At 23.0% G+C, this 24,180-nt stretch overlaps 3 protein-coding genes across 4 annotated transcripts; 1 reads left to right on the forward strand and 2 right to left on the reverse strand.

Annotated features, from left to right (window-relative positions):
• Positions 1-126: 126 nt before the first annotated feature.
• On the forward strand, positions 127-5,679 carry LOC105368354 (kinesin-like protein KIF23). Its single transcript, XM_011507358.1, has 13 exons — positions 127-194; positions 762-1,331; positions 1,486-1,656; positions 1,734-1,932; positions 2,113-2,451; positions 2,731-2,835; positions 3,273-3,358; positions 3,461-3,591; positions 3,693-3,796; positions 3,879-3,983; positions 4,082-4,228; positions 4,423-4,818; positions 5,418-5,679. The coding sequence occupies exons 1-13, from the start codon at positions 127-129 to the stop codon at positions 5,616-5,618; spliced, it is 2,622 nt and encodes an 873-aa protein (XP_011505660.1). The 3' UTR covers positions 5,619-5,679.
• A 1,930-nt stretch (positions 5,680-7,609) lies between these two features.
• LOC105367819 (RAS oncogene family member RabX1) lies at positions 7,610-9,491 on the reverse strand. Of its 2 annotated transcripts, XM_011506633.1 has the most exons (4): positions 9,050-9,491; positions 8,481-8,608; positions 7,972-8,149; positions 7,610-7,875 (listed from the first exon to the last, which is right to left on the reverse strand). In XM_011506633.1, exons 1-4 carry the CDS (start codon positions 9,090-9,092, stop codon positions 7,661-7,663), a joined length of 564 nt encoding a protein of 187 aa, XP_011504935.1. In that variant the 5' UTR covers positions 9,093-9,491; the 3' UTR covers positions 7,610-7,660. The 2 variants fall into 2 exon arrangements, with proteins under 2 accessions (XP_011504935.1, XP_011504934.1); XM_011506632.1 differs by having other exon boundaries at positions 7,610-8,149.
• A 1,045-nt stretch (positions 9,492-10,536) lies between these two features.
• Positions 10,537-15,453, reverse strand: LOC105368355 (aldose 1-epimerase). The gene is made up of 8 exons (XM_011507359.1): positions 15,384-15,453; positions 14,562-14,801; positions 13,694-13,839; positions 13,345-13,575; positions 12,921-13,085; positions 12,544-12,644; positions 11,276-11,558; positions 10,537-10,629 (listed from the first exon to the last, which is right to left on the reverse strand). Exons 1-8 carry the CDS (start codon positions 15,451-15,453, stop codon positions 10,537-10,539), a joined length of 1,329 nt encoding a protein of 442 aa, XP_011505661.1.
• Positions 15,454-24,180: the final 8,727 nt, after the last annotated feature.

Below are 24,180 nucleotides of genomic sequence, written 5' to 3' on the forward strand. Positions count from 1 at the left end.
CCCCCCCCCCCACCACCAATCGCCATTGGAATTATCATTTTCCATGAAACTATTGCAATTTCCCTTACATGCCGCAATACTAAGAAAATTAATGTTGAATTTCATAGTGAGGAAATGACAATTAAGATGGCGCTGCGAGATGTGGACGTAGATTGGGCGAGCAAGCTGATTGGTCGGCAATTGGAGATTAGAAAGTAATTGGTATATGGAGAATTATAATAACGTTCAAGTTCAAATTTGAACGGATCCTCTGTGTACGTCAACAAGCCGTAATGAAACAATTTGTGATGGCAAGTGTTGGTTAAAGAGTGAGAGAAAAAATCGTGTAAACTTCGGAGTTTCGTCAAATTTTTTCATAAAATTCAAGATACTCTTTGAAACGATTCGGTTTACCAAAATCGAATAATATGAAGTCCGCGTAAGTATTGTTTAAGAAAGGGTTGCTTAACCTTCCAATTCCTAGCTCGCTCAAAATTAGACGCTTTCGGCATTAGATAATTTCACTTTTATTTTTTATAATAATTATTGGATATAATTAGAGTAGTAGATAATATTCATTTTCATTGTGAATTAGTTTATCTTTCATTCCAACTGTTTTCAAAATTGATTTTAATTTGCTTAAAGTGGCTCACACTATTTTAACTGTAAAAATACTATTTTATTGCACTTCGTAATATGGAATAATTATTTATTTTTTAACGAAGCAATAATTATGTATCGATTGTAACAACTATAATATACGATATACAATATGCTTTTAGACGCAAGCAAGCACCACCATCGGCTCGTAAGCTACTCAGAGCAAAAAATAATATGTTATCAAAAGATCCAGTACAAGTTTATTGTCGATTACGACCGATGCAATTTGCCAATGACATCTCCTGTATGAAAATTATTCAGGATACAACCATTGCGATAACTCCCCCAGAATCTGCAATGAACTTTCGTAATGGTGCTCAAAAAGAAATTCAAACTACATTTACACACGTATTTGCCGAAAATATATCCCAAAGAGAGATATTTCAAATAGTTTCCTTACCTTTAGTTGAAAATTTAATTCATGGAAGAAACGGTTTATTATTTACTTATGGGGTAACAGGAAGCGGGAAAACTTATACAATGACAGGAGATCCAAACGATAGCGGAATAATGCCAAGGTGTTTGGATGTAATTTTTAATAGTATATCTAATTATCAAGCGAAGAAGTTTGTTTTTAAGCCGGACAAACTCAATGGATTTGATGTACAAAGTGAAACCGATGCAATGATCGATAGGCAAAATGAGCTTCATGCTGGTCTCATGACTCCACGCAATACAAAGACTCCTAGATCGTAAATATTAATATTTAATTTTTTCCTTAAACGTGTACTATTAATTTCAATTTTATATGTAATTAAACCTTTCCTTTTGTATTTTATTTCATTTTAATGTCATAAAATGTTATTCAACCATTAATTATAACAATTTGTATCTTTCATTATCTAGTCGTAAAGTAGATAGCGATAGCGACAGCAATCCAATAATTTGTAGAGAAATAGATGACTCTAGAACTGTTGCTGTCGATCATGATTATGTATATGCTGTTTTTGTTACATATGTGGAAATATACAATAATATTGTTTATGATCTTCTTGAAGAAGAAGAAGTACGAACAAAGTAAAAAAATTTAAGTATTATAATGGTTAAATTTGTCATTGCAATATTATTAAATTTATTAGGACCAATTTTTATAGAATTCTGCAAAGCAAAATTGTTCGAGAAGATGGAAATAAAAATATGTACGTTCACGCGGTTACTGAAGTAGAAGTTAAAAGCTCTAACGAAGCCTTCGAGATATTTCAAAAAGGACAGCGCAGAAGACGCGTAGCTCACACAGCTCTGAATGCAGAATCTAGTAGATCGCATAGCGTTTTTACAATACGTCTTATACAAGTAAATATCATAAATATACTATCTTGGTAATTCAATTAGTCACTAATATACCATCTTGGTATACTATTTATAATGACATTTTAAATAAATGACACTTGATATTATATCTTTATTATATAAATATTTAATTGCCTGTACAATGTTAAATATTTTTAAATTCAATTTACTTATATGTTCCAGGCCCCATTAGATAGCGAAGGTGAGCAAATAATGCAGGACAAAAGGTCTATAATTGTTAGTCAGTTGTCGCTAGTTGATCTAGCGGGTAGTGAGCGAACAAATCGCACTAAAAATACTGGCCAGCGACTTCGAGAAGCCGGCAATATTAATAATTCGTTAATGACGTTGAGATCGTGCCTTGAAATTTTACGAGAAAACCAAATGCAAGGCACGAGCAAAATGGTGCCTTATCGAGATTCCAAACTCACGCATCTCTTTAAGAATTACTTCGATGGTGAGGGACAAGTTCGCATGATCGTATGCGTTAATCCTAGAACTGACGACTACGATGAGACGATTGTAAGAACATTTTAAACTTTTTCATCCATGATAACATCACTTCCAATAAGAAACTTGAATATTTAATATCTCGATTTGTAGATACAAAAATAATATTGATTGGTTAAAAGTTCGATAAATCTTTATTCGTTTTAACATCGATATACCGCTCGATATTATTGTGATAGATTAAATGATCATTTTTAAAATCCCATTTACAATTTGATATTAATTTAAATGACATTTTACATATCAGAACTAATTTCACTTACATCACAAAAATATTTTTTGAAAAAATAGCAAGTAATGAAATTCGCCGAGATGACACAAGAAGTTCAAATAGCGAGATCTACGGTAGCAAAATTAGATTTTGGATTAACTCCTGGTAGACGACAAGCGAATAAGGTAAAAAGGGTTATTACATATGATTTCATATAAATTGAATAAACTTCTTTATTCAATTAACAAAACAAAAAATAGGTACTGAAATGCATTATGCAGATATACTATTTATTATTGTTTTTCTAATACATATTATGGTAGGTAGTTTACGAATAATAAAAAGTATATTTCAAAAAATTCCTTTATTTATAATATTATTGCCATTTCAAATTATTGCAAAAAGGATAAAAAAATGTACGCGATTTCAAAGAAATAGTTTCAGTTATTTCAGATATTAATCGATAATTTTTAGAAACAAATATTTTAAAATATTGTCATGAATAAATTATGAATATTCATTAAAAATTGAACTTATTACAAAATGTCTTACAATCGCATAAACATCTACGATATAATAAATTTCATTTATTTATTAAAAATTAAATATTTGCATTGAATAGATATTTAAAGAAGTACGCAGCAGATTAGAAAAAGAAGGTCACCCAGAAGCTGCTAATTTGGAAATAGATATTGGTTTAGTATACAGGTAATTAAATATATATTATAAATAATATTTCATATAATCACAGTTAAATTTTTATTAATTTTCCATAGTTTTATATTTGTTGATAAATTTTATTTTTTGTAGCCTTGGTGGACCATTTCCTGATTTGGAAATTACGAGCCCCCATAACGATCAAATTATTATAAATTTAATGAATTTTTTGGAACAAAGAATTAATAAAAGAAACTTATTGCGAGCCGATTTAGAGCAAAAACGTAAGTTTTATGAAAATTTTTAACTATTTACATATAAATATATTATACGATACTTAAATAATTAAATCGTTACACATATTTAATGTAAATATTACTTTTAGAGAATGACTTCAGAAAAATGTTGCTAACAGTAGAACAAGAAAATATAAATCTTAAAGTTGAAAACGCAACTCTGAAGGCTTCAAGCACACAGCAAAAGAAAAAAGTAATAAAGTTAAACGAATGATTTACATTGTATTTTCACAATTTTTTTTTTTTTTTACTTATAATATTTTATTCACCATTAGGTTTCTGCGTTAGAAGGTCATTTGTGCAAAACAGAAGCTCAAATTGACAGTTTATTACGTAAATTAAATACTGCCAACGATACAATTAGAAGCCTTCAACAAGAGGTACGCGTATTTTTGTAAAATAAATTATTCAGAAACTTATAAAGAAATAAGTTCAATTTTTAATATTTTTTTAAGCAATTACATAAATATATTTATAGTTGAAAGATCGAGATATGGCACTCAACCAAAGAATCATTGATAAGCAAAGAGTTAAACAAAAGTACACGAGTAAAATACAACACGAAACTGATAAAATGAATCGAGAACTTGAAATTAAATTGAAAGCTCAGCGTGAACATCTTCAGGTATTTTTTATTTTTGTCACGTGAACAAAATCACTTTGTCTATTTTCATTTTTATTATAACTATATAAGAAGGATAAATCCTTCCGACTCTTATTAATGAAAGATATTAACGATACAATCATTTTCTTATATGTAATAGATAGGTGTAATAAAATATTTGAATAACAGACTGTACTTATTTTACTCAACTTTAGAATCAAATGAAAGAAAAAGATGACAAAATACGACTTGTAAAGCAAATACTAGTTAACGAGAATGGTACAATTCCAATATTAAAGGACTCGACCGATGAGGAACATCAGCAACAAATTTCATCGAAAACTCCGGGTAAAACGGAAATACGTTCACGCATAGATAAATTAGGAGTAGCAAATCCACGTTATAGACGCTCACAAAGCGCTGACCGTTGGGTCGATCATAGACCCGAAGTTCTTGTTCCCGTAGGCACTATTCTTCAACCACTTATGAGAAGAAGAAGGAGCGTAACGAAGTTAACGAGTCCCAAAGAAATTATTGATGGTGCATCAAGGTATTGCCTCACAGCGCAGAATGAAGACACCGATGGCGAACTCGAGACAAAACTATACAAGGTAAGAAGAGAAAATTTTCATTCGTTTATGAAACATTGGAATATTTTCGAATAGTAATATTAAAAAGTATATTTGATATGTATAAAGTATAAAAGTGGCAAATATAAAAATAAAATAACCATTAATTAACATATAATCAATAATAAATTTGTTGAATTACAGTATATCACGTGATTATATTTAATGTAGAAATGACGTAAAGTTATGTACAATTTGATTAATAATTAAAATTTATCACTTTTATTTAACAATAATATTTTCAAAGGGCAATCAGCTTACGTTTATTTTACGCAATATAAATAATTATTTTATTCTCCAATAAATATAATTAATAAATAAATGGTTTTACTAAATAATATTTTACTTTGTCAAGTAATTAATTAAAGAATTATAATATATTATATATACATTTTTTTTCTTTATTTATTTATTATAAATATATTAAAATTAAATATTAAATGTGTTCAATAATTCGAATATCCACTATTAAACTATATTTTTTGGTATTAAATGAAGTAATGAAATTAGTTCGCCAATCGTGGTTGAGAATCAAGTTTAAGCAAATACCAAAAACATAAAATTTTCATTTAATTTTTAAGGCTGACATTCTTCCCACGAGAGGCGGAGGTGCCCAGGTGGTTTTTAACGATGTCGAATGCTTGAAGCAGCTATCGCCAACAGGTCAGAGGAAACGCAGTTGTCCGCCTATTGAAAAAGATAATCACGTCAGCGCTGATTATCTAAATCATTGCGCGAATCAAGAGATAGGGACAGTAATATCAAAAAGACCAAGAAAATAATGAGTGACTTTTTTATTTGTAATTGACGCACATTCTTCATATTTATAAATTAGATATGTACTTAATTGGGATGAATGTAATTTTTTTTTTATTTTAACTAAGTCATTTTTATTTTATAAAAATTGCTTAAATAGACTGTAATGTTATTTAAAATTATATGTATGCTGTCAAATGAAAAGTATTAATTATTGATAATATCTAATCCTATATAATTTATAAATTATTCATTATTAATATTCCTATAGAACTTGTGATTCACACGAGCGTTTGTCACTTGAAATATTGAAATATAATTTTTTATACGATAAAAGGTATTGTAAAATCTTTATAATATCAATATGTTATAGAAAATATTGTGAGTCTGGTTTAATAATTAACACAAATACATTATTCTACTAAATTTATTATCATTTATACATCTTAAAGATTTCTAAATAAGTATATTAATTTAAAACATATTCTAATAAGAATAGACAACAACTTCAATTATTCTTACCCAATATCACTAAATATTTTTATCACGTTTAAATTTTATTATGGCTATTTTTATTAAAATTATTATTAAATTTATGTCTTTAATTTGTTAAACTTTATTTTTGTATAAAACAAAATTAATAAATCAATAATAATTTTAAAGGTATTATACAGCAGTTCTTAATAGCATCTTTAAATACTATTAAATTTATCATTCTAATAACTTATTCAATTGTACCATATAATTTCTTTATATTTTATTAATAAATGAACATTTCTAAATGAATTATTTTACAATTAACATTAAAAAGTACCTCGACAATTTGTATTAAATATTATAATAAACTTTTTCAATTAAAATAATATAATAAATATAACATGTAATCATGACGCAAACAGCAAATATTAATTTTTATATTTCCTAAAAAATATAAAACAAAATATTTTAATGTAAATAATTATTGTTTACATTGCATTTGATTATACAATGTAACATTGAAAAATATTAGCATTGTATGCTTTCACTATTAAATTCAACAGCATAATAATAAAAAGAATATGAGATTTTGCAAATCTATAAGATTTACAACTTTGTAGATTGAAACGTTAGAAAACAAAGAAATTATTAAAAATTTAATTAACAAAACGATAAAAACGATAGTATAAATTGTGTATTAATTTAAACCAATTTCCCTAACAATGTATAATATAGAATAAATATTTTTTATAAATATATATTTAAAAGATAAAAAAATGTATTCTCATTGATATACAAAATTATGTGACGATAATAAACTGTAATGTTATTATTACTATGTACAACAATGGATTTAATTCCATTAGTAAAATCACAAAATTAAAGTTGCTAATTATAAAATGTTAGAAATATTTATTTAAAACAATTTTAAAAACATAATTTTTTTACATTATAATTTATTATTCATATTTAGAATTAAGGAGATTAGGATACTAAATAAGGGATTAATATTAGATCAAATAATGCTGGTATTTATATTAAATAGAAATAATTTAATATTTCATATTCATCTTCGATAAAATAATATTAATAAAATACTTATGACAATAATAAAATTATATAAAATACATGAATTTTGAATTATAATAAAAGTGGTATCTTTTTACAGTTTTTTTTTTAAATATATAAATATTATTGTATACTTCAATAATTTATTAAATAATACATGCAAAATTGAAAAAATACATTTAAAAATTCACTAATATTGATTTGATAACATTACATTATGTTCTTTTTGTGCGTATATAAATATAATACTTATTATTTATATATATATATATATATATATACATATATATATATATATATATATATATATTATTTCTCACAAAATTTTCTAATTGAAGTAAATCTTTGGAAAAATTAATGTATATAAAACTATTTTTTGTTACTATCAATACTCTATCGCAACTTATTATTGAATTATAAATAAGATTTCTGGATCTATTAGTTTATATTTTTAAGAATTGTAAAGTTAAAATACTGACAGTCATATTTAAAATTTATGTTGATAATATAAAAAACAATAACATTAACAGCAAAGATAGGGTTTTTCCTTAATTCCATGAGCAATATTCATATTTACTAAAACTTCTTCGCTTAAAGGCACATCAGAATTTTTTATCTCCGAATTATTAAAATCGTAAATTTTTAACGTTGTGACAATATCTTTTTCACCAGTCGATAACTTTAAGAGTCCGAAGCTGGCAGCTAAAAATACCTGTTCAACGCCTTCATCGTGTAACACTGAAATTTCATAATACGAAGCACCTATAGACTCCGCATATTTTCTACACTCTTCGGAATCTACTTTTCTCATATCAGCTAAATCCAATTTATTACCTACGAGTATAAGTACCATCGTTCCCTCTACATTTCGTTTAAGTTCTGTAACCCATGACTTTACAGAAGTAAAAGTATTATATTCCGTTATGTCAAAAACAAGAAATGCAGCATTAGCATTCCTATAATACATAGGGGCCATTGACTTAAACCTCTCTTGACCAGCAGTGTCCCAAACCTAAATTAAATATTTAAATAATTAATACTGAAGATAATACTGAAGCAAATTCTATTGAAAATCATATAAACTTTAGAGCAATGAAAATTAACGACTAACATTCTATCATAATGTTTACAGTTGTAGAAATTTAGTAATAAAAATTAGTAGTCGATCAAATATATTAATAATAAAGGCAAAATCTGTTCATTTATTGACAAATTTTTAGACATATATAAATAATTTGCATTTGGACAGAATGACTTTATATTTTATATTTACTAAAGAGTGCTTAAAGTTTATTTAAATTGTATTTGGTATAGTATATAAAGTATATGAAATAATTACTTACTTGAAATTTGACTTTTGCATTATCTAAATTTATTGTACAAGTAAAAAAAGCAGCACCAATTGTTGGATTTACGTTATTATTAAAAGATTTATTTACATATCTGTTGATCATACTAGTTTTTCCAACACCTATATCAATCAATAAAATTACATCTATTTTATTTGTAAATTATACTTATAAAAATAGTATGACAATGAAAAACTATTTAAATTAAAATTTATTATTTTGATTATTATTATATTAACAAATATCTGTAAATAAAATTTACAATATAAAATATAGTTATCATATGTGTATATATATATATATATATATATATATATATATATTTTTTTTTTTTTTATTGTAACAATTATTTATTACAATTAATCAAGGCTGATTGAATTATGAACAAAGAACTAATACAATGCTGCAATAAAATAATTACAATCGTTTTTAACAATAAATAGATAATTCACTACTATTACCTTACAAATAAATAATGAAAATAAATTGCAATAACAAGAATATAATAAATTTAATTTTACTTGCATATAAAAATAGTTTCCTTACGTATAATTCTTATTTACCTTGGGATCCAAGAAGAACGACTTTTCCTTCGACGGTTATCATATTTTGTCATAACAGCGAGCATTTAACAAAGAGACAAAAAGTTATGATTATGTAGAATCTACAATCGATCGATTTACAATTTTAACGAAAACATTGCATGCAAATTACTTTTACTTTTTCTTCACTTTTAAAAATCACTATTACGTCAAAATATCAATATAAATTTCAATAAAGTTTGATCTATTATTATAGAGGCGTATATTTACGGAAACAGATTGTACGAAATTTTTTCAAATTACACTTAATCAGATTATCAGATACGTTTATAATAGAAATAATAGCTAAACAAATACTTAAGATAACTACAGAGTAGAGATTACAAAAACAAAAGAGAAAAATGATTTTAACCGTAGTACTGATGTCAGAGATCATTGATTAAGACGCCATTTTTGTCTTCAATTTTTTCAACCCAATGCGATATTTTCATATTACTGACACATTTTAAGTTTCATAATCTCAAATTACTATGCACATGTAGATATCTCACTAACCGTATTAAGAATTATCTAATTATACAATGTTTATTCAATTTTACATTTTCAAAAGATTATATTATATTATATAACTGAAAATAACTTATTTATAGGAAGTATTTTTATTTTAAAAACGTTAAGTCATTAAACATTATTGCTAATAACATTTTAATACCTATAAATATGACTTGAAAGCCTAGATATATAACAAATTTCGATAAATAGATTATTGTGTAATGAAAATGAAATTGATAAAGATCGGTGTTAATTCACAGATAAAACGTACCAAAAATATCCTTATCAATTATAAAACAAACAGGGCAGTTCCAGTGATGTTGAAATATTTAATCGATTTATGTGCACACACACACGCACGCACGCACACACGCGCACGCATATATTTCTTTATATATGAAATATAAATATTTATTCAAAATTTTTAAATAAAAAATTAGTATAAAACTAATCAATATTAATGTTCTCATAATTTATACTTTAATAGTTTTAATGTTAGAAAAAAAAAACGATGCATTAAAATATACATGTCATAAGTTATTAAGATATTTTACTTACAGCTTCATTAAAACTAGTTATATATTAAAATTATAACATTTGTTGCGTAATAAGGGTATTAGAAAATAATAATTTATAATAAAATTACATCAAATAGAGAAAGCATAAAACAGGACGCCATCGATACATCTAATCTATGATTTTCAATTAGTTTTTTTAATAAAAATGTCATACCTATTAGGACGACAAATTTAAATAAGTATTAATTTAACTAGCTGAATTTTGCAACAAAAGATAAATTACATTTACTCAAATAATTTATTAATTAATCTTTGTAGTAGTTTACTTACTATTACGTTTTACATTAAAAATAGAATTTTTATAAAATATCCTTATTTTCGCACATACGTACATAATTTGAATAAAATATTAATTTCAAGAATAAACTTTTCAATTAATTATCTTGGATTATTCAGATGAACTCCAAATTTATAAATGAGATCGTGATAATAAAATTGTCCTGGCCGTAAAACCGAGGATGGGAAATTTTTCTGAAAAGCATAACATATTATTAATGAATTTGGTGAAAAACTGTTAGAAAAATTTTGGTGTAAATAATACTTAAATTATTATTATTGTATACGTTTTACATTTCATATATGTATTTTTAATATCAACTTACTTACATTTATATGAATATAATTATTATTTCAGTATTGAAAACTTTTGTTAAATAGAAAGATAATTTATATCTTTAATAACTAATGTTAAAATTACCAATATTCCATTAATTTGAGCACCTTAAATTTTATTTCATTTTTAGTTATACCAATACACTTTATCTATATAATAAATTCTAATGTAAATGTCAGAATATGCAATTAATGCTTTAAAATTATGTTCTCTTGTTAAAACGTTAAAATAATTGAGGTTTTATTACTATGAGTAATAATAGTAAATTATTAATTTTTTAATGTAATATTTAAAAATAATGTATCAAATATTATCGTCAATAAGTATATCTTAAGCAAATATAAATAAATAAAGCTTATACGCCTTAAATAAGCTCGATTATTTATGACATTGTAAGTAAATTTTAAACTAATAGAAATTAATTTACTCGTCAAAAAATTCTAACTGTCGTTAATTTTTAAGAAAAAAAAAATAATTATTTAAAAAACAGTACAAGATCCTTACGACATTTATAGCATTTGGATAATTCTGTGGCTGCACGCTAAAAGCACCAAATTGCGTATACTTTGTTCCACATTTTCCAGGCAAATATTCCACCGTGGAAGATTGGCTCCCCATGATTTCGGTTTCGCAGTCGCACGAACATTCGCAATCACCGCCACTCGAAGAATCATGACAACTTTTATTGCAATCGTCGGAGTCTGCACCTTCATTCAGCGAATAAGGTGGTAATTGGCCTCCGGTATAAAATTGTACACCTGGTTGATCAGAATAGACCTCCAAAAACCTTATAAAAATATTAAACCATGCGTTATAATTAAAAAAGTGTGAACTAGTATGTGAAATCCTATTGATATTAATTTAACAGTAAAATGTTACCGTCGATACGCATGTGCTTTTTAAGTAAGATTTACATATATATTTCTTCGATTATTAATTATATATCAAATTTCTCTTGTAACGTATCAACGGTACAACAATATGAAAATGTAATTGTGTAATTAGACATTGTGAAATTTTTAAATTACCATTATTATGATTAACAATATAACATGTCACGGAGTGAAAGAAATCAAAATTAATAACTTCCATTGCTTTGTGTTTATTTTGATTAAAATTATCATTACATGTACAGTGTATTAGTCCATTTTACCACAGTAATAAATAAATAATAAGCATATATATATATATATATATATATATATATATAATTTCGATATTATTGTAGCGAAATTATTTATTATTATTTTGAATTATTTAGGTAATTATCTTTTTTTATCAATAGTTATTATTTAATATTTGATTCGTGAAAATATATTTTTCAAATAATTTAAGACATTTTACTAAAATTACCAACACGAATGTATTATTCAATAATAACTAATTTTTATCCATAGAAAATACGTTTTAAATATAATATTGGTATTGCCATATAATAATCAAAATTTTAAATAGTAATTTCCATATTTTTTGAAAATATAATTGTTTTATTCTACAGGTTTTTGAAAAAAATTATGTAAATGTATTCAAATTATAAAAATTATGTATATATTTGTGTTTATCATACTAAATTATAAATTGTATTCTATTTTAAAAGGATAATAAAAATATATCAGGAGTATGAAGGATTATACTAAAATATTTTTTTCAAAATTCGCTATATATTAAAAAAAAAAAAAAAAAGAAGTTTTTAAATATCGCATTTCACGAGACAAAAAACCAATATAACCTAATTTACATATTATAAAATATTATAATATTATGGCAAATACCTCCCGCTTTTTGCATGAGATATTCTGGAAATCAATGAAACCTGCGGCTGTACACTTCTAACAACACAGAAATTGTGATTATAGCCTTTATTTAGTGGAACCTAAATATCATTAATAAAACTTTGAATGAGAGGGAAAAATATATATTTCATCTTTTAAAAATAATTGTAAGACTTTCCATTCAGACGTTAAAATAAATTTGTTTAATTATTTTTATATATTTTATCCATAAACATATATATATATATAATTGAAATACCATTACTATTAAAAAAAAATTATGATATTTATTTAAAGAAATTTTTTATTTCTATGCGGTATCGTTAGTTATTTTGTTGTTTGTTTCTTTTATTATTATTGAATAATGTTATTCATACTTTTTCTATAACGTCTTTCATTTTGCGTGACATTCGTAGATCCATTATTGTACCACCGACGTCGCGAATTTTTCCAGTTGGTATAGGATTCTCACAGTCAGTGTAAGTCCAACGATCACAATTTAAAGAAATTTCATGTTCCATCAATTCAGTCTTACCGGTTCCCTATTAGATAAAGTATAAAGATAAAATTACAAAAAAGATACATAAATACATTTAAGAGTTTTATTCTGAAAATACTCAAAATACTCATTTGCATAATTTGTCCAAATACACATTTTAATTAAATTTATCTGATAAAATAAAAAATCAGCAAAATTATATTTAATTAATAGAAATACATTAAATAAATAAATTATAAAATAAAAATTATCTTATATATATATATATATATATATATATATATATATGAGTTGCCTCTTACATGACCAGCAAGATTGAAAAGAGATCCATGTGATAAATTAACGACTGTTGGTTTTGATGTGCTAGCTCTCATATTTATTTCTAGACTATTATTATTCGTCAATCGAAATTTAATTGTAGTAAAAACAGAGCCTGGGTAACCTTCTTCGCCATCGTCGCTCAAAAGGCTCATTATCACGTGAGAACCATCTTCAATGTACGGCTCCCAGACTCTTCGACCAAAGCCATTAATCTACGCAATACGCATTTATAAAATTAGTCTCATAATCAAAATAAAATCTTTAGTTTTTAATAATTTAACTTGATTTTCTTTCGGCACGAAATCATCATTTTTACTGAAAATTACGTACGCCTCCATGTAAATGATGCTTATTTCCATCATTTTTTGTTAAAAAGTACTCTAAATTTTGTATCTTAAAGGTTCCATTCATTATATGATTGGCACTTCTACCGAGAACACAACCGATGTAATTATTTAATGTTGGATCCAAATAAGCTAAAATGAATTAAATTTCTATAATTTATAATATAATACGTACACGAATATAAACATACATTCCTACAAATACACATATGTAAATGTGGTAATAAACCCTGTTATTGAATTAGAAAATTCAATTTGCTAATAAAAAAACGGCTGTAATGAAAAAAAATGATTAACTGAAAAATTGAAAAGTTCTCATAAATTATTATAAATAATGTAAAGATTATTTTTACATTTTGTTTCACACAAGTAAATAAATATTATACTTAAAAGTTTTAGTCTTCGTTTATTTAAATAAAATATATTACAGTAGATAAATCGAAAATTTCGAAAATAATGGCAAAAAAATATATAAAATTTAAGTTATTATAGTAAGTACAACTTTTTTCTTTTTTCTTTTTTTTAATTATATTAAAAAATAATATTATAACACAGTATATCTTATATTTACTCATCTTAATAATAACTTTGATCTTAAAAATATAGTATACATAATGTTTATATCACTTATTTAAAATTGAAAATATTTGTTCGAATTCAATTATTAAAAATACTTATTAATCCATTATTATATTACACGTTTTTAGATACGTATTTATTAAAATTTATAAAATATGTGTTTATTAATAGAAATATTATTTAATATGTAATATTGATGAAAAATGTAAGAAGGAAATTTTTACATATCCTTTTCATTATAAAAATTTAAGATATTGTATTAACAAATAACTCACTTTGTAAGTCGTCAAAGCCAAGTACGATATCAGCAACTTCACCATATTTATCAGGACACTTGATCGATACAATAGTGGCACCCCAACTTATTAATACAACTTCCATTCCATTATCATTAGTCATCGTATATGATTTGATTTTAATTGGTTCAAAAAATTTTTCATTCGTTGAACATTCACATTCATCGTATGACGAACTTCCAGTAGATTCAACTCTATCGTCATTCTGATTATTGTCGTCTATGATGTAATTTACATAATGGCGAATAGGATTTGATTATATAAACAAAACGTTTTACCATGTAAATAGATTTGTATAATATATTTATATGCATAAAATTCAATCATGTGTTAAAGTTTTACGTATTTCCGTATAATATCAGAAGGAAGGAAAAATAAATTAAATTTTTGACAATAGTAAGAATCATATTTTTGGTGGTGAGAAAGCAAACGGATTAACGTATTAGGCAAATTTATTAATGCCAATAAGTTCATACAATATAAATTTTATAAAAATTTATCAGATTTCATATAAACGTTTCCACAAATATTGATTTTTACTTCAATAACAAAAATATATTATCTATATGAATTTTTATATTTGCAATAAAATTGCGACTTTTTTAATCATTCGTTCAAAATTATATCAATGCAAATGTGTATAATATATATGGACATTTAAAGGAAAAAAATTTATAAAAAATTTTCAATAATTTAATAAAGCACAATATTTCTAACCTTAATAGAAATGATTTATTTAATAAAAAAAATTCCTTATTTTTCAAATGAATTGTTTGTATTATTGACAATAAAAAATTTCACCTGATAATATTTCACCAAATTCTCCTTCAATTATAGAAATTTTTCGGCAATCACAATTTGGTTTTGTCATTATTACTTTAATAAAACAATTTAATAAAAGTCAAAAATTTAATTGGTTAAATGTTATATTTAAAAAATATTCTTTCGGCCTCGATCATTAACAGATTTTCCTTGTTGTTTTGTTTTTCAAATAATTTTCTATAAGATACTTATAATATTTATATTTCTTAATTAATGATCCCTGAATACATTAAAATTTTTAAGTATAATTATATTCAATTAAATATTAAATAAGATTTTTACTTCAGTACATGCATTCTTAATTGTTTTTTAATCTTGTTTTTGTTAGTGAAAATATTTATTATGTATTAATCTAAATAAGTAAGAAAAAAATTATTTTTTTTCGTATTTTGTTAAATGAAAAAATTAAATAATAACATGTAATAATATTATATGACTTATTATATATATATATATATATTTTTTTTTGTGTTAGATAATATTTTATTAATAGATTTTATTAATTCAATATCATAATTTATAATAAAATCTTTAGTGAATTGATTTATTGTATTGTTTACCCATTAATAAGATTATAATTATTTTATTGATAAAGTAAGTAAAGTTTTTATAATTTATTTGCATCATAAGTGAATGCTCCTTGTTAGAAATATAAATTAGTAATTATTAATTTAATTTATATAAATTATTACAAACATTATATATCACAATGAAATAATATTTTACTGAATACAAAATTCCAGTGATTTTATAATAATTTAGCTATTTATTTATAATATTTACTTTTATAAGCATTTTATTTTTTCCAAAATACTATCGTAGTTTGAATTCTTTTTTCAATAAAATATTTTACAAAATAACTACTTTTACTCTTTTTTTTTTTTTTTTTTTTTAAATACAATGGCAATTCAAAGAAAAATATTAATAAAATACATAATATTCGTATTGTATATATGTTACTTAATATTTAAATAGATAAATAATGGTTTATTTCTAGTGAGCTTAGATAAGATTTGATTTAAAAATGCTTTCTCGATCTTTATTATCTTCTTCATATAATAATTTTCAAAGATAAAATTTCTTACTATTTTTTAAACAGTTTTCAATTTTTGTCATATTAAAGATTACGTAAGCGAAATAATCCATAAGAAAAGATTTTTTTTCATTTATTCATAGTTTTAATAGTCGACTAGAAAAAAATCTTTTTGAATACATACTAAATAGATATTACTTCATTCAGTTACGACATTATTACTTCAGATTTTAATGAAATAAGGAATGCTTGTCTATTAATAATGATATAACAATAGTATAAATTTTTAAAATTATTTATTAATAACCGATAGCCTGCGCTACAATTCGCATTGCAATATTACAATTATCATTATATATAATTTTAATACGGATTAATCGAATTTAATTGACAATACTTGAAAAAATACGCGAACTTTCAGTGTAGTTGCGCGTAATAAGTGAAGCATACTTATCGCGTTATACTTTTTTATTTTGTTTATTTGTTTACAAAAGAAATCAGAAATTAATCCGTTACTTAATTAAAGTATCAATGTTGTGAAGAATTTCTTATAAATATGCATTATTTTGCATTAACTTAATTTTGTCAATTATATATTCAAGCAAAAATGATATATTTTTTTGATGAATTTTGTTTGTTTCCACACTTTTGAAAAAAAGTACATTGTAAGTTTCTATATATTTGGGTATAAATATTGCTCATAGTATAAGTTTGTTATATTTGCTTAAATATCGCCCATATTTCTTGTATGATAATATCCAAGATATTGCAACAACAATAATTATCTAGAAGACTCATATATTAATATATAATTATATAAAAATTTTTATAATTTAAATATGATAACGTGACACTAGTTCTATCAATATGTATATATATATATATATATATATATATATATATATATATATTATAATGATTTGTAATATTGTTTTTATGATAATTATTTTTTAATGATTCTATTCCAATGTAAATTATATACAATTTTATACAATTATATATTATGTAGCATAAAATAGATATATCATATAGTTTGTGCTTTCATTATAAATAATAATTTTTTCAAAGGATTTTCTGTAAGACACTGCATATTCCTGCATTATACTCTATTTTTATTTATTCTTGTATCTATTTTATTTTATTTTTACATCTTTTACAGGTTTCTTTAATAAGGCGAACATACTAAAGCAAATACTTCTCGCTCAAAATATACATACATGTTGAGAACACATTGCATTTTCAGCAGTTGATAATAAATAATTCTAATAAATGTTCTAAAACCTTAATTAGTATCATAATATATATTATTATTATTATAATTTTATTATCTTTGTATCATTATTTATCTTCTATTTTAATTATACAATTATTTGTCTGTTTTATTTTTCTAACACGATCACATTTAGTATGAAAGATCTATTAATATTTCATTCTTGAAACACTTTATTTATTTAAATATATAAATTATTACTAACATTTGGATTATTTGGTTTTCGTTTTTATAAATATTTTATTCATTATAAAAATTCAATTTCATTATATTTATTAGTGCCTACTAAATGAGATAAGTAATAATTGAATTCGCTATAAATGTTAAATATTTTTTTTTGTAAGACGAATTATAAGTATTAAAAAATGTAAAATTAAATGGAAATGATCAAATTGACAATGATAGAGATTAGTAATTTTTAAATATTTTTGTTTTTGTTTTTTGATACTGTAATAATCATTATTGACTGATTTTATAGTTATAATTAATTATCTTTTATAATTATAATTCTCAAATAAACATTATCTTTATTTTATATTTAATAATTATTAATCAATATTTCTAAGATGTTCATATACATTTTAGTAAAATTTAAAACTAATTTTATTTATGTTAATAGGTATATATTAAATTAGTTTTTTTTTTTTTTTTTTTTTTTTTTTTTAATTTTTCAGTTATTAATGAAAAATAATATGTACAATAAATTATTAAATAATAATATAAGGTGTTATAAAATATTTATTTACTTGGTTTAATTTGATTTTACATATTCTATAAAAACATTATTTGAAATGTAACTTTAAAATTTAGTAATTCAGAAGATGTACCAAATCACAGGATTAAGCGACCATACATTATTATTTTGACTTTCATATTACATTAAAATACTCTAATACATTTATTGAGTTTCACAATCTTTTACCTTACCGATCAACAATCAAATGAAGTATCGCATTTATAAAAACGTGTTTAGCATAATATTCACATTTTTTTAATCAATTTGGTCATATTTTAATAATTTTATATATTACGGTTCGCATGTTATATTTTATAATTATAATCGCAGTTGTTTCTTTTCTTTCTAAAGTATTTCTTTTGTCTATATACGTACAAATTGCCATTTACAATTATTTGTCATTAATATTAACACATAATTTTTAAGTATTTATCATTATATAATATATACCATAGTATAAAAGCATATTTATGTCGAATGTGATTATGTAATTAGTATAATCCTGATAATTCTAATTTAATATTTATTTGTAATTATTAATTTTTATTTTGATTAGATAACACAAAATCGAACATAGGAGAAAGATCATTTAATAAACATTCAATCGTGTTATTTATTAAAAATTATCACAAATGTTACTACATTCACAAGTATATTTTTTGATCATAATTTAATTCACCCTCAACTCATTGCATAAATTAGATGAATATATTAGTATAATTAAAAAACTATTAGTAATGCATCTTTTTATTACAATATATTCTTCAGTGAAAAATTAATGACTAGAATCGAATATGAGCCACGTTACTTTTGCTTTATATTTAAAATTATATTTCGAAGTTTCGCCTACTTTGTCATACTAGAAAATGTATTAGAATTTTGATTAAGTTTAATCATTACGAGGTTGAACACGCATATAAAACTATTTGTTTTTAATTGTTAATGAAAACAATAAACATGATATACATAAGTGTGAAACATAACTATTGAATCAAGAAATACAATTATTCAAAATTATTATTATACAAAAAACGAAACTTTCAAAATATCCTTAATAAACTTATGTTTATCGTATGTATATCAATAAAAAATAATAAAATATATAATGATAAATTTGTTAACGTTATTTTACAATAATAAATTTAGTTTAAAATTAATTTATAATTATATTATAAATTATTTTAATTTGTGTTATGAAATAATAATTATTATACAGTTAATTTTTTGTTTTAATTGAATTAATATTACTTATAGTTCTTTTTATATTAATTGATAGACACATTTATTCGATAGCTTAAATTTACTATAACGGAAAGCTAAATTTTTTCACTTTTATAATTTTTATTTTTGGGCAGTAAAATTCCATAACTAATTTTAACTACCCAAAAATGAAAATTTATAATAAATAGAATTATACATGAAATATTTGTATGCAAATTATTACATAAAATTTTTTATTTCAGATGAATGCATTAATATTTATAGTTACATCTATATGTACAGTTGTGTAGAAAAATAAATAAATTTAATGCATGAATTTTATGTCTTTGTCAGAAGAGATTTCAGTAATTTCTTTATTGCGATATTAAAAAAATTAAGTATTCATCATTTTTTTCTCTCTCATTATTTCTTATAAATCAACATAGTTTCTGTATTTCATGTTTTACAATTTTGTACGTATTATAGATAGTAAATAAGAAACACTGTTTGTACGAACAAGTGTTTCGCAAAATATTACATGAAATAGCCATAAAATAAAAATTTCAATTGAAAATGTTTATATTTTTTATATTGATTATTTAGAAATTTATCTAAAAAATCTAAATTGATAATTGTAAGTGAATGTTATAAAACTTTTAATTAACAATTGAAATTATTTTAATATGCTCTGATGATTATTCTATAACAGGCCACAATTTTAAGACTTATTAATGGTATATTTTCTAAAAAGATCTACAAGATATATTTAAATAAATTTCACTTACATAGTAGCAAAAAAAAAAAAAAAAAAAAACTAGGCTATTCTAGTGTAAAGATACGTAAGTTCATTACGTATTTCATCAGCAATGGCTGATATATTAAAAATTAATGAAATAATAAATATAACTTAGACTAGCACGGTTGGCGACTACGTAATATTAACATAAAATACAAAAAAAAATTTATGCTATTAAGTCATTAATATATAGCTGCCGAGTATTCACAAGTAAAATAATTAAATAATCATTATTAACAATTTATTACAATTATTAATATATTTATATATCTATGTATAATATACTATCTAATAATTTGAAAAAAAGAAGATCTTTTTTCACCATTTTGGAAGCATATTGAAAACACTTTTTGCCATCTATTTCTCTCTCTCTCTCTCTCTTATTTTCTCGGTTACTCATGTCACTTAATTGTTAAGTACGTGTTTATTAGCACCGCAGTTTTTCTATCATTTGTAAAGAGATTAAGAAAAGCAATCATTAGGTTTTTGTTTCCATTTTGTCAAATACATTTTGTATCTCAGTCAATGAGACTTTAGTCTCAAACTTGCTTTTCTAGTTCGCTTGAACGCTTAAAAATTTATAATATATAATAAAAAGTAGAATCATTAAAGTACTAAAATGAGCTATCAACGAAGAAAATATGTCTTTGGTATTATTTACTTTTGTAGCTAAATAAAGTGAAAATAAATGATTTGCTTAAATGTTGTGTAAAAAGTTATGAGCATTTTTACAATATAAGGCTTGAATGTATATTATACATTTTTTATAATAATTCTCATATATGTCAAATTTTTAAAATTCACGTTTAAATTTTTTCTATCAAATCATATAAAATTATTATTATAACTATGAGAATTATTCTTATCGGATGTAAAATGCACTTATCAGAATAAATATTAGATAAAAGTTAATGATATCTCTTCGTTATTTAAAATTGAGTTCATACATATTTAAAAAATATTATTTAATAATATAAAGTTTTATAACAATTTTATGTCCGCAATTTAAATAAAACTTTGCACATAATGAATGAAAAATAAGAAAATTTAGTATTTTATAATCATTCTATATTAATGTTTTAATGTCTAAACTTATAAAAAAAAAAAAAAAGAATGAAACATATTTTTAATAATAATTCTAGTTCAATTGACAATATTTCCATCGTGGATAGCTTCGAAGTTTCCATTTCTAAATACAAATCGCCAAATAATATTATAATATATCAGTATTTTTTTTATCAATGTATGTGTTTGTATTATAGATTTATGATTTTTTTTTTGTTTTATACGACTTTTATCACATTATAATCAATTAGCTATGCCTAAATGTGGTTTACAAATTCGTAAAAAGTTTATCGTAAGATAAAAATTTTGTGAAAGTTTTTAGCGATTACAATAATTAAAATATAAAACTATAATATTATTATGGTATAATAAGTTTTTAATATATATATATACATACACACGTGCACGCATCAGCGCACAAACACACACACGTATATTAACTATGTCGATAATAAGTTTGAAAAGATTATAGACATAAGGCTATGTCTAATTTACGTATAGAATTAATTTTTTAAAACTATTTATATTCTTCCAAATGAAGATATAAAAATATATTTGGCGGTTGAAAATATTTAAAGTAATTTCTTATATATTTTAATAAATAAGAATTTTAAATTAGTTGTTAATTTTTTTTAAAACGATACTCAATTATATTCATTTTAGTTTAGTCTATTGAATTCATTTAAAAATAATGATTTGCGTATGTACATATATATATATTTCATTTCAAATATCTATTAAATGTAACTTTGAATGCCAATAATTAAAATACGAATTTTCTTCTGAATTACAATATTAACTTACTTACATAATATAAATAACATTACTATATTTATTTTTTTTTTCGCAAGTATAATTAATATCGATTAAATTATATTTGGTAAAAAAAAATTTCTTAATAATTATTAAACTATTTTTAACATTAAATTTAATTCTAAAATTCACCGTATGCATATACGCGTTTTGTAGCCTACAATACTGATAATTGCGAAAGGCTGCAAGGATTTGCAAATTTATAATTTTATTGATTAGATACTAAAGTAATAATTTATTCGCAATACATAGAAAATGCAAATAACTTTTATATTACTTTTGAATAAATATTTTTTTCTGCTTTTTTTTCTTTTTTTTGAAGTTTCATGGGTTAATTTTTTTACTATTACGTTTTATTTAAAATTGCTTAATTAAATAAAATTTTATAAAACGTAATGAATCAAATTCTGTATACGTATTATATTATGTTTATAAAAATATTAAAGTCCACTAAGAGAAACATAAAGTAATATGAAGTGTTCGTTCGAAATAATTCAATAATAAAAATAATCAAGACTTAAGATACAAAAGCGATATATAAAATTATTTTTAATTTATAAAAAATATGTATCATTGTGCGATCACGTTTTGATTGTTCTCTATATTGAGTGAAGAAATTGCTTATGCAAACGAATTAATGCAGAAAACGCCATATATTATGGCAAATTGGGGAATGTGAAGTTTCGAAATTTCATTTACGTACTATATAAATTCACTATTTCATTAGTACTTGTATTAACAGTACCAATGTTGCATTAATAAAGTTATAACTTCATTTTCTTCCAATGCTTTTTAAAATAAAATTATACTTATCTAAAATCTATATTTGATACATATCATTGTTTCTCAAATATAAATACTGTCTAATAAATGAAATATTTTATTCTTATGATAATAAAATGTTCACGTATTAAAAATAACAGACAAATAATTTTTATCACTTCGAACAAAATTTGACATTTAGGTCAATTTTTCATCGTATGAAAGTGATCGTTGAATTAAAGTTTTATATTTAATTAGTGTGCAATTTCTTCATTGCACATTTTTCTCTATTCTACGATATAAAACAAGAATGCCATAGTAAAATTTTCATACATGAAAATCTTGCAAATCAACATATGAACTTCTTTTATAAAAAATGCTTTACGCAGGAATGTTTTTATTAATGAGAAATGCTAAAATTATTTGCATATAAGCGCAAAGAAAATTTGAATCAGTAGTATTTTATTTTTTATTCCTAAATACTTTTGGAATCGCTTGAATTTAATCGTTTCGGAATGTAATCTATCAAAAATGTAACATCCTTCAAAGCAATAAAATATCTCAAGAACTTCTAAGCAATACTTAAATTTCTCATTGATTTCATTTTATAGTAAATCATAGTTACATAATGTATAGGTAATTATTTTGTATCTACATGAATTTTTCATTAGCTTAAAAATTACGTAGATGTAGATATAGTTGTATGATCTTTCATTATCCTGCTATTTCTATACGTCAATTATATTAAATAATATTCTTATTATAATGTATCAATGTTGATTTCGACGTATTTAAATCGATGGTTAAAGGCAGTGATTTGCAATACTTAAATGGATGCAAAAGACATAATTTACTGCACGATTTTATAAATAATTAATTTTTAATAAGGAGTATACTATGAAAATAGAAAGTATATACACAATCACCCACACGCGCGCGCTCGCACACACACACACACACGCGCGCGCACACGCACACACACACACATTTATATATATATATATATATATATATTTGGTACAATAATTTTTTATTACAATCATGATAATTTTTATATATCATAAATAATGTACTATTTTATAATCAAACTTTATTCTGAAT

Source organism: Ceratosolen solmsi, unplaced genomic scaffold, assembly GCF_000503995.2.
Source record: "Ceratosolen solmsi marchali unplaced genomic scaffold, CerSol_1.0 scaffold6, whole genome shotgun sequence".
NCBI classification, from domain to species: Eukaryota; Metazoa; Arthropoda; class Insecta; order Hymenoptera; family Agaonidae; genus Ceratosolen; species Ceratosolen solmsi.

Bases quoted from the DNA above. Each gene is read 5' to 3' on its own strand.
- LOC105368354 (XM_011507358.1), top strand. From the start codon at position 127: ATGGCGCTGCGAGATGTGGACGTAGATTGGGCGAGCAAGCTGATTGGT. The intron at 3,359-3,460 runs GTAATTAAATAT...TATTTTTTGTAG, and splicing joins GATATTGGTTTAGTATACAG to CCTTGGTGGACCATTTCCTG. The intron at 4,819-5,417 runs GTAAGAAGAGAA...TTAATTTTTAAG, and splicing joins TCGAGACAAAACTATACAAG to GCTGACATTCTTCCCACGAG.
- LOC105367819 (XM_011506632.1), bottom strand. From the start codon at position 9,092: ATGATAACCGTCGAAGGAAAAGTCGTTCTTCTTGGATCCCAAG. The intron at 8,609-9,049 runs GTAAATAAGAAT...TGATTGATATAG, and splicing joins CGTTCTTCTTGGATCCCAAG to GTGTTGGAAAAACTAGTATG. The intron at 8,150-8,480 runs GTAAGTAATTAT...TATTTAATTTAG, and splicing joins ATGCAAAAGTCAAATTTCAA to GTTTGGGACACTGCTGGTCA.
- LOC105368355 (XM_011507359.1), bottom strand. From the start codon at position 15,453: ATGACAAAACCAAATTGTGATTGCCGAAAAATTTCTATAATTGAAGGA. The intron at 11,559-12,543 runs GTATTTGCCATA...TATTTTTATAAG, and splicing joins TCTCATGCAAAAAGCGGGAG to GTTTTTGGAGGTCTATTCTG. The intron at 10,630-11,275 runs GTAAGGATCTTG...TATGCTTTTCAG, and splicing joins ATCCAAATGCTATAAATGTC to AAAAATTTCCCATCCTCGGT.